At 44.8% G+C, this 11,364-nt stretch overlaps 1 protein-coding gene and 1 long non-coding RNA gene across 9 annotated transcripts in view; one reads left to right on the top strand and one right to left on the bottom strand.

Annotated features, from left to right (window-relative positions):
* On the top strand, positions 1-2,454 carry LOC139806167 (uncharacterized). Its single transcript, XR_011730158.1, has 2 exons — positions 1-578; positions 902-2,454. It is a non-coding gene; the product is annotated as an uncharacterized lncRNA (long non-coding RNA).
* The window catches only part of SGSM2 (small G protein signaling modulator 2), a 38,822-nt gene continuing 29,827 nt past the window's right edge, over positions 2,370-11,364 (bottom strand). For 5 of the 8 annotated variants that reach the window (XM_071765421.1, XM_071765416.1, XM_071765417.1 and 2 more), the window contains 11 exons: positions 11,117-11,181; positions 10,555-10,700; positions 9,999-10,127; positions 7,605-7,787; positions 6,354-6,734; positions 5,555-5,679; positions 4,633-4,715; positions 4,116-4,225; positions 3,826-3,922; positions 3,217-3,384; positions 2,370-2,605 (listed from right to left, as the gene is read on the bottom strand). In XM_071765421.1, coding sequence (XP_071621522.1) covers positions 2,517-2,605; positions 3,217-3,384; positions 3,826-3,922; positions 4,116-4,225; positions 4,633-4,715; positions 5,555-5,679; positions 6,354-6,734; positions 7,605-7,787; positions 9,999-10,127; positions 10,555-10,700; positions 11,117-11,181 — 1,576 coding nt within the window. In that variant the 3' untranslated portion in view covers positions 2,370-2,516. The remainder of the gene's footprint in view (positions 2,606-3,216; positions 3,385-3,825; positions 3,923-4,115; positions 4,226-4,632; positions 4,716-5,554; positions 5,680-6,353; positions 6,735-7,604; positions 7,788-9,998; positions 10,128-10,554; positions 10,701-11,116; positions 11,182-11,364) is intronic. The other 3 variants (XM_071765418.1, XM_071765419.1, XM_071765422.1) reach the window with 1 other exon arrangement.

Below are 11,364 nucleotides of genomic sequence, written 5' to 3'. Positions count from 1 at the left end.
AGGATTCTGGATTTTCCTCCTTGTGCTTTGCATGCAGATGCTTCACTTTGTAATTTCCCAGTGAACAGAGCATTGCTTTCTCCCCATCCACAGCTGCTCTCTGGGTGGGTGCTATTGCTCAGCAGGTCTGGACCTCTCCCAGACCAAACCTGAAGAGTCTCCCATGTCCAGAGCAGGGGAGGCTACGCTGGGGGAAAGCAAGAACTCTTTCCAGCCTCCAAAATCTGTGAAAACCTGGAAAATGGTGCCTGTAACCAGCCCTCTCTCCACCTGGGGTGCTGCAGGGCTGAGCCCATCCATGCTGGTGACCATGGCCCTCAGGTGAGGCTCCCCCCTTGCCACTGCCCCATGCTGGCCACTGGGCTACTGTGCTGGGACCCTCTCGGCCACCTTGGGCAGCAGGACCTGGTTGGAGTGTCCTGGGGAGTGTGCACGAGGCCCATGTGGCAGGGTAGGGACTTGGAGCTGCATCCTGGCTGAGCCTTCACCTCACCCCTGTCCATGCTCTCTCCTGCAGGTGGTGGAGCTGAGGCCCTCCTGGTGTCTGTGGATCAGGAGCACCCTAAGCTGGGACTGTGGTGAGTTGGAGCTGCCTGGTAACTTTGGTGACCACAGGGGTGCTGAGCTTGTCCAGGGCTGCAGAGCACTCAGCTGTGCTGCCCGTGGGGAGCAGTGGGGCTGCCAGGGTCAGGGGGGCTCTGAGGGACTCAAGAGGAGGTCAGGGGCACTCTGGGGGGGGTCAGATCCACCCCAGCTGCACCCATGAAGGGATCTGGGTGTGACTGTGGGTGCTCTCAGGCAGACACTGCAGGTAACCTAAATGTACCCTTCAAATCATCAACGGGACATAAGCAGCTTGTCCAGGGATGACCTGCTAACTTTAAAATATCACTTCCTTCAGCAGCCCATGCTCGCTCATCAAACCTGTTAATTACTCAAACAGCCCTTGGGATGCCCTTTTCCACCTCTGAAGTTACCTCAGGCAAAGAGAAATTGCTTCCAAAGAGCTCCACAGAATGCCTTGACGATAAGTATTTATTTATGTTACATTTAAACATAAATAATTGTGCAATAGAGAATAGTCTGCTCCCCAAAAAAATAAATAAGTCAATACACAATATTAATAAAATACAATTAGACAGAATGTTATAACAAATACAGCAAAGTTTGCAGAGGTTTGTTGTTTCTTTTCAACAGCATTCTATAGTACATTCCCAACATACCAAAGAAAAATAGTGCAGGTGTATTTCTTTACATCACTTCCTCAGGCTCTGTGAGTTGCAGGGGTTTCTCATTCTTGTTAATTTATTTTTTTTTTAAATACTACTATTTCTCTTTTGAAGTGAACAGACACACAAACCAAAGTGGGGGGACTTGAGGTGTGGTTTTTGTTTTCTTTTTTCAACTCTCCCCTCAAATTTCCCTCCCTGCAAGACAGGGAAATGCTGCTTCTGAAGCACATGGGCAAGCAGGAGGGAAGTGGCACAGACCTTATGGATGGCTCTGCAAACCAGCACGATGCTGCAGCAACATGAATGAAGTCCCCTGCAACAATTTCACCTGGCAAGTTGCTGATTCCTGCCCAGCAGAGGAGCTCCTGGATGGTGTCTGCAGGATTCTGGGTAAGGCTCCCAGAAAGCTCTGCAGAGCAGGAGGAGGCAGCTCAGCTCCTGTGGGTCACCTGGAGCTGGGCCCTGCTGCCTCTGCTCTGGACTTCACTCTGCAGAGAGCACAGGATAGGGAACCCAGTTCTGTGTCCTAATCCTGTGCTGAGCAGGGGCAGATCCTGGCACAGGGGAAGAGGTGCAGGGTAAGTGTGCAAAGTAAAACGAAAGCAGCTCTGTGGCACGTGCAGGGCATGGAGGTTTCACCAGCAGAAGCTCAGCAAAGGTTAACTGATGTTCTTAGCTAATGTTGCCAGATCTTCACTGTTCCAGTTAACCGTGGTGTTTAGTTTAAGGCCATTTACCCAGCTGGTAACCTTATTTACTTCAATTGCTGCTAAATACTCTGCTAAACACAAATCCAAACGCTTTAGCGACAGAAGCTCACACGCGTTTTCTTCCATGTTCAAGGCACAGACACAGCCCAAGCTCTTCCAAGGACCCAGGCCAGTGTCTGATCCAGCCCTGCCTCCATGGAAGGTTCTGGCAAAGCACACAACGTGCATCCAGGCTTTAAAGGTGCAGTAAGTCAAAATAGAAATGTTCTAGTATGTCAAATGCCCCCTTTTTAGTATTTCAAATATGTAGATAGATAGCCAGTCTTCTCAAGAGGGAAATAAGAGAATGCAAAAAGATTTTGTCTAGAAATACAAAGTGAGTGTAACAAGAACTATCAAACACAAACCTTGTCTGGTGGAGGAAAAGTTCTGTTTTTAAAAGTCAGTTACAAATCTCTTTGATATTTATTACATTACATGGAAGATGCAATTAAAACACCATTTCGAAGTTACAGTGCAAGAAATGCTCCATCCCATAGCTCACAACAAGGCCACAATGACAGTCTGTTCATGATCACTTATTTTCAATCAGTGTCTGCACTTTGTAGACAAGGTCTCTTGCTATTCTCAGAATTTCCTCAGCATTATGATGCTCTGCCATTTCTAAAAGACACAGACAAACACTCTTAACTCTCAGCGGCAGGAACTTTTCTGCCCTAGCATTGATATTAACATACCATTAGCATTAATCAATTAGCATAACATTAGCAGCAATCCAAAAAGCACTGCAAGGGGTTAGGTCTGTAGAATTAAAGGCAGAATAAGGGATGAATCCCTTAGTGCTGCAGCTCCTGGCACTGGTTACAGAATTCCCAGTGCCCTGCGACCCCAGAGCAGGAACAGGAGGTCTGGACCCACACATCCTGGTGACCATCCCTCCTGGGACCTCAACAATCTAAGGCTGAACTCAGGTTGATCTGAAGATACTCTGCAGGCAGGGACTGATGCTGGGGTGTCTGGGATGCAGGTGACAGATACAATTAAGGTGTCTCATAAAACACTTTGGGTGGTATGTGCAAAGTCAAGAGCACCAGGGAGGTTGTGAAAATCTGTGCTGTTTGTTTACATGGAGAGGGAAGAGATTCAGGATGGCCAGGGGCTTGTCACAACAGCAGGAACACTGAACAACTGCTGACAGTGTGTTTGGGTAAGGGAGAGGGAACAGTCTCATTACTTGCTTTTATCAAAATGGCTCTCTTAAAAAAGTGTCTTACCATTAAAAAACTTGATGATATCAGTGAAGTCCATGTTGTTATCACGGATAATCTCTCGATAAACTTCCACAAGTGCTAAGGCAATGAAAAGGACAAAATGTTCTGAAGAGATGTGCTTTGCTGCCCAAATAACTTCCCACACTGTAAATACATCCTCGTACAACAATTCTGAATGGGAATAAACATTACAAGAGCATCTGATTATTCAAATTGACCATTTCCCCCTCTCTAGCTAACATCTTACAGGCCTTACACAGACACGAACAGTATTGACAACTCCATCTCCTCCCCCCTCTCCTCCAGCAAGCTCCTGTCACTCACTTGTGCAGGTGAACCAAGACAATTGGGTTTAAAGGACAATTAAGACAGTGTATCAGTGTGATGGTGCACACACAGTCCCAGGAAGATGCCTGAACTGCAGCAGCCCTGTGACAGCAGCACAGGTTGGTCGTTTGTTCTAGGGAGTGCTACACAACCTGATGCAAATCTGAATGTGCATCCAGGGCCCCTTTGGCTTTCCTGGCTGGAAGCTCTCCACCATCACACATTTAGACTAAAACACAGAGCAGTTTTGCATAACTCTAAACTACAGGTACAGAACATTATTACCTCTTTTAAAGTCAAGCAGGAACCAGCGATAGCAGAAGTAAAAGTGAGTGTAGTCTCCATTCTGGTGCATCAATTCAAAAAGCTCTGAGTCTAGAATCTAAAATGCAAAGCATCAGCTGTCAGTCTCTTGTCTGAAATTAGCTAAGATCACACTATTTTTTTCTTCCAAAAAGCAGTGAAGACTGAGTCCTAAGTGCTACTGCTTGTGGACTTCAGCTGGAGCTGGGCTGAGCTGATGTGGGCTCTGCCACACAATCATCTCCTCTCCAGTAAGATTCAAACCCCCTCACCTGGATCAGGGACCGCATGTTGGCAAAGTGGGTGTCCATAGCACCTCCATTGGGGAAGTTCTGGCTCATCCTCTGCATCAGGTGGCTGAAGCAGCTGTAAGCCAGCTGATCTGCAGAGACAAGGCAGAACACTCAGTGCTGGTAACTGTGTGACTTCCTTGACCCAAATTAAACTGCAGGGGAAGGGAAAATGAGGGTTTTCCCCCTTGCTGTTCCCTAGCCCCATCACCAGTATTTGGATGAAAGAGGAGTCAGTACCCAATTCTGGACCATTTTTATAAGTTACATTTCAAAAGAACTCATCCTGCAGCTGAGTTTTCAGCTTCAGCAACTGCCACAGCACAGCTGCTTTGATAACTTAGTAAAATTTAATTTAGAGAAAATATTACTTGAGCTGCAGTTTGATTTTCCTGGTGAGCAAGCTCTGGGTAATGCACAAAAATTCTTCTGAAACACCATTTCTAAAGGCACACCTCCCTCAAGAGACCAATGTGTTCCAAAAGAAAACTCTTCCTACCATTATCAAGTATAACCATCAGAGGAGCCAGGAGGTCACACATGCCTTGAACATAACCAATTTCTAGGTGCTCCCAAACATAACTGCAGAAAGAAGAAAACATGAGATAGCAGGATTAAAAATCCTCTTGCCATGTTGTGGCCTCAGATTTGTCCTTCAGCTAAAACACAACTCCTTCTGGAAGCTCCTAAGTGTCTTGTTCTGGAGTGCTGTAAAAGATAAAGCTAGAAGTCCAGAGAAATACAATTCAAATCTTCCAGCTAATTGGTATAAAACAATGAGCATTACTTCTGGGTTTGGTTTATTTTTCCAGGAAAATTCCTAACAGCTTTATAAAAAAAACCATAATGAGTCAGAGGAACACCTGAGTCACAAAAGTCACTTGTACTGTGACTCTTGCTGCAGGCATTTCGTGTGTTGTGAAATAATGCCATCAATTGTCTATTTACAGGATGAATTAATACTGAATTCTTCTCCTTTCATTCCTAAAAAGCTAAACACTGTGTCAAAGGTCTAATTTGATTATGCAGGATCAAGTCTTACACAGCTGTTGAACGTGTCTGTCTCAGAACTTTTTAACACTTAACATTCCAGAGGATTTCACAGGCCTGTGGTTTTCTCTCCTTGGACCAAAAGTTACACACACGGCTTGCACATCATTGGTTTGTGAAATAACAGCTAACAAAGGCAGAACATTCAGTGGAAAAGAGGTCAGATGTTTAAAAGGTACCTGAGGTTGGTTGGTTGGTTTTTGTGCTGGTGTTTTTTGGTTTTTTTTGTTGTGGGTTGTTGTGGTTTTTTTTTAGGCATTTGTTTTCTTTTTTCACCTAGGTGGTATCTTTCTGATCACACAGGCTGTTATTTCCATATTATTGTAATTTATGAATGATGACAGAACAGTTCAGTGTACAAGCTGTATTACCTGCACATGACATTTCGGAGTTTCTCCAGGTTATCAGCAGTAAAATACCAGTAATTCCGGTCACATCTCTGGACATCTTTATCAATTCTGTGCAAATTTAAGGCAACAGTGTCCAGTAACTCTATCTAGAAGAGAAAAGTTTCAGTTAGATCTGCTGACTTTAGAGCATTCCCAGGAGTTAATGCAGATTCGCTCAGAATTAACAAACCAGAAACAGTGCAATTACACTTTGAGCATATGGGAGCAGTGGAATACTTGACTGCTGTCCAAAATCCCAGGTAAAAATGAATACCCTGGTAAATGTGCCAAGCCTTTTTTCCAAAGAGTTATTTCCATTCAGCAGAGAGAGAGGCAAAACCTCAACTACTAATCTGATGACAGCAACAGGAACAGAGATGGCAGAGCCTTGAATCTAGATTTAATGATTTTTATGATTCCATTTGATTAAATGCAGGTTTTATCTTTAATTAAATGACAGCAAAATCCTGTTAAGTGGTGTGTCATCCACATCCTTACACCTGTCCCCAGGCCCTGCAGATTTTTAGCTGCTAGAACTGTACCACATTCTTTTCCTGCCCTCCCACTCAAAAAGAAAGACCCAAATTTTACTCGCTGTCTTATTTCCAATCTAGCTCAAAATCCAGAGGAAAACATTTCGATGGAGGAATCCTCAGTTATCATCCCATCATCTGCAGTTCTCTTTTGGGATTGTCTTTCATTAAATCCTGTCTGAAAAAGTACAGGTCTTTTCTAGACAAGCAGTGCTGTGCAGAGAGGTGATCTGTGTGTTGTGACCTACCGTGTAGGATGCTGCGCAGACAGAAGCAACATCCATTAAATAATCCACCTGGGAACACAGCTGCTCTTCTGAGACAGAATCCTGAGACTGCAGTGCCACCAACTTGGCTTTCTGCACACGTGCTGTGTCTGGATCAGTCTTGCCCAAGTCAGTGCTGGTGTCTTCTTCAGCCCCATCCTCGAAGGAGACGCTTTGCCCGTCGCTGCTGGAGAGGATTCCCGAGGCCACCGAGTAATTCCTCGAGGAGGGCAGCCCCGAGTCAGGGGAGTCAAACTCCACAGCAGCTGCTGGTGTCTCAGCAGACACCACGGTCAAAGTGGGGTCATCCTGACCTTTGGAGTCCTGCTCCCCTGAGTCTGCTTCATCTACGGATATAAAGACCTGGGGTGGGCAAGGGAGATAAAGAACATTGGGATAAAGCAGGGGAGAATGGAGAAACAAAACCCAATAATGTAGCAAACAGGCATGAGAGAGGAACGACTGCATACATCAGTGGACAAGATCACCCAGCAGCAGAGCTTCCCTGCATGCAAACAGTTGAAAGCTCCTTAATCTTTATACTGGAAGTCTACCAATAATGCCAACTTCTGATCTTGTATCTGTCTCCTCCTTTCATAATATTTATTTAGAAATACCTTGGAAAGCAGTGAAGCTTCTCCAGCTGCAACAACAGTAAAAATACCTGATCATGGTGATGGATCATTGAAGACCACCAACATACCACAGGTCTCTGACAACCCAATTCAGTTACAGCTGTTTCAAGTCAAGACTGGCCTTCAAATTCTTTTCACCATGCAACCACTTTACCTTTTTCCTTGCTAAAAAAAACTCTTTGTTGAACTAAGTTCTCTCTTGCCTTACTGAAATCAGTGACCAAGCTGTTTGAGGGCTGCACCAAAGATCCCCTCTTCAGAATTACACTCAACCTGTCAGTAAGGGACATGACAGGTTGCTTCACTAGTAGCAATCTTTTGCTCTACACTGGATTCGAATAGACCAATAAATAAGGGAACTCAAGCTATTCCTCTACTGAAAGAAGCATCTTCCATTGTTGGTGAACCTTAAAGCCCCTTAGGCAGATCCTGCTTAGGAACAGCAATGGACTGCCCAAAACACAGACCTGCTCTCAGGTCTGTTACAGAGGCACTGCACAGGATGCATGCAGCTCCAGGCTGATGGAGCATCTCTGCTTCCCTGGCTGTAGACACCGTGCTGCTGGCAGCACCCAGGGGAAGGGCATGGAGCACCTACATCATTGCTGATGGTGGAGTCCCTGTGAATCAGTCTCTGGACGTGGCTGTCGATGCTGCTGCCCGATGAAAACTTTGCCAGGGTGGCAGAGTGTGATTCCTTCTCTCGCTGCTTTACAATGACCTCACAGGCTTTCCACTCAGCCATGACCTTCTGATACCGGAGAGCAATGTCTTCATCCACCTGCAGACAGACAGACAGACAGACAGATCCTCAAATGGTGGTGCTTCTGGAAAGACAGCACTAATAAGCAGTAGAAGCTGGGGAGGGGTCCTGGAGCTTTCCTGTGACTGGAAAGCACAATGGTTGGAGCAGATATTGTGTATTTACTGCAGGGAACAAACTGTCATTGTAGCCACCGGAAAAGATTCATATAAACGTGTGTGCACCATGAACTTCACACTTCAGCATTGCTGAGGAGAGGACAAAAGATGTCACTGACTTTCCTGTGAAGCCTCACATAGAAGCCAGATGCAATCTGATGGAGCCATTGCTGCCTCTTAAGAACTTTATTCCTTATTCCATTACATCTTCTTCCCAACTCTAACACAGCCCTTGCAAGAAATTCCAGGTTTGCAGACCCCAGCCCGGGCAGACTCAGATGCTGGGAGAGCTCCTAAAGAGCAGAAATTCAGGCTCACACAGCCCAGCCCTGCACAGGGCCAGATCCCACCACTGCTTCCCACAGTAATAAAACAGATTCTTCCCAGTGCTGAAAGACAGACACAGAACCCCCCTTGAGCTGTGAAGGGACATGTAGTAATTTCATTGCTCTGTCACTTGTCAAGAGCTGAAGAGAAACCACAGTTGTGAGCTGGCTTCAGGCACTGGGTTCTCTGTCTGGAGCTGCCACCAGAGTGTTCATGCTAAGAGCTGCAGGCTGTTTGTCACTTGAGGTTGCTGTTGAGTCATGGATCATAAAACACAACAGCTACTGGAAGGCTGGAGGACAGTCATGTTTGGGAGTGCCCCAGATACTGAGGAGTGACTGCAAAAATGCCATCAGAAGGCAAAGAGGATAAATCACCTGTGATGAGTTCTGTTAAGGACACAATGAGTTTCCCATATGTGCAGATGTTATGACTGTTTTCATGTTCCTGATTTGAGCAGTTGGTTATTGCTGTTTGTACTACAAGTCTGTAGTCGAATAGGTGTGCACCGTGTGTATGAACTGTATGTAGAATGTGTGTGTAGGACATTCTTGTAGAACACACAAAGCAGTCAGAAAATACAAATACAAATACCTAGAAAGATGGCTGGATTGTGACCCAGTTCAAACAGTTAGGAGTGTCTTTCTCCATCTGTTTCCAGAACTGGTTTATTAAGATTAGTGTGAGGGAAAACAGATGAAATTACTGTAGCAGTTTTTAGTAAGAATGCTGCTTACAAAGTGCCCAGTGCTTACAAGAGAGATATTTTTTCCATCACAAAGCTCTGGGTCAGTCTGCCCTTCTGTTCTGCAGGTGCTCACAGGGATACAAACTCCCCCTTGGAATATCAGATAATTGGGAGTTAGCAAATGCCAAATTTTTTTAAAAATAAACCACTCCTTATCCATTTAAGGAACAGGATCAGCTACTGCATGAGTGCTACCTCCCTGGTAATAGCAGAATAACAGAAAAGTATGTTAATTATATTCCAGGACAGACCTCATTACTGTTCAGTAAACATTTGGGTGGTTCCTAATGTCAGTTAAAAGCCATGTTTTACACAGACCCAGACCCTTCCCAGAGGGCAGTGTCCTGCTCCTGTGGCTCTGCCCAGAACATCTCCTGCCCTAGCAGCCAGGGATTGAGACCCACAGCAGTGCTGGGTTCCAGCCCCATCTCTTATCAAGGCACTTGCCCAGTAATTGCAACAAATGAAAGCATTTAGCAAAGTAAAAAGTCAGTACTGTTATAAAGAGATAAGCAAAGGGAGATAATTTAACTGAGAGATGGGCAAACTGTGGTTCCATTAATGGAAACTATAGACTTAGTGCCAAGTTTCAGGCTGTGAGATATGGCTGTGACAAAACCTGGGCACTTATTCACTGACCAACCTTAGCAGCAGCATGGGAGGTATTAAGAGGTATAGTGTCTCATTGGAAATTGCAACTTATCTTTTATAGAGGCATGTCTTATTTATCCTTGCAAAAGCATAATGAACGTGCAATTCAAAGCTTCCTCTGGGTATTTAAGCCTCTACACAGTAACTCCAAGTGCCTCCAGAAGCTATGTCTGGGCTGTTCACAGACATGTTAATGTGATATTAAAATCCCTCTGCTAACGTGTGTGTCACTTGTGTTTTCCACAGCATTTTTTACCTAGGAATATTAAACAGTAATAAAGAGTAACACTTGCTATCCCACCTGTTCCACAGATGTAACTGGGTTCCCTGGAAAGCTGTGCTTACCTGGTCCATTTCCTTTTTGGCCATGCCGAATTTATAGTGACCCAGGAGGAAAGGCCACACTTCCTTTCGAATCTCATGCTGTACCCCACCATAGTAGACTCTTCTCAGTAATTCCAGTTCCTTGTAATTCTACAGCAGTCAGGAGAAAGGGGCATTGAAGGCAATATATCTCTGTTTTCCCCAGGCATGCACATATACACTTAATATCAGGTATAAAGACAGTGAAATGCGTGCATGGCACTAAATTTCTAAACTAGAGCTGTGCCTTTAGGGCCACAGCTCAAGTCCAGTTGTCTCCCATGAAAATAATCTAACTTAAAATATCAGAGGAGTAATGGGGTAAGTCTGATGTGAACTGATACCTTTGCCATACCTTTTCCTGATGGAAAGGATAAAAGAGATCATAAGAATCAGCTCTAGAAAAAGAAGTGATCCTGGGAAGACTCTGAACCACCATTAATATTTCCTGGGGCAATTTCTAAGGGACTCTACACTCACTGCAGCAGAGTATGGGAGCTTGTTTAATTAATGATCATACAGGTACTCTGCTACTTACCTTCTTGTCCTTCTGATACTTGCTCCAGACCTCTTTTGTCAGGCCTCCATCAGCACTGGATGGTCTGTCAGGTGGGATGATGGTGTGGTTCACCAGGGCAGACAGATGGGTTCTCACGGTTGACAAATGACGGCAGTAGGCGAGCCCTGGAGTTGGGGCAGGAGGGAAACAAAGAGAGATCTGCACCACTGAAGATGAAACTGACATTTTAATAATCCTGTGTGAACTAAACTTGCATTGTACTGTGTAAGAATGAGGAACTGCAACAGAGCCAAAGATGAAATAAATCTTAGAGAAACTAGTAAAATCCAAGTAGAATATTACATTACAGTGTCAAACTACATTCTGTCTTCACTAAGCATCACTTCTCCCATTGCAAAGCCCACAAATAATGGGAATTATGAAGCTATGATACTGGAGTCAGGTCCACCCTGCTGTCCTGAGGTGATCTGGCCTGCAACAAGAAATTTGGGCTTGAACTGCCTTCTAAAACAAACATCACGGGTTTTTTTAGATTAGCATACAGATACCACAAGGGCTGGATACAAGAAGCTTCACTCACATCCATAAAAGGCTCTGGAAACTATTTGCCTCTTCATACTTTCACATAGCATCTTCAAGGGAGTTCTGTGGAGACACATGGGGTCATGGGGACAGAGATCATAATGAATTTTATGCTGATCTCTATGACCTACCCATAGCAGTTCTTTCTCTGCACCAAGATTTATTTAGCTAAAGGACAACAACAATGAGAAACTGCATTTATGAAATCATTTCCCTCACAGCATTTTGCCTCCAAACAGATCCAAC

Source organism: Heliangelus exortis, chromosome 21 (assembly GCF_036169615.1).
Source record: "Heliangelus exortis chromosome 21, bHelExo1.hap1, whole genome shotgun sequence".
NCBI classification, from domain to species: domain Eukaryota; kingdom Metazoa; phylum Chordata; class Aves; order Apodiformes; family Trochilidae; genus Heliangelus; species Heliangelus exortis.
The sequence above is the reverse complement of the archived record's forward strand: the minus strand, read 5'-3'. Positions and strand labels throughout refer to the sequence as shown.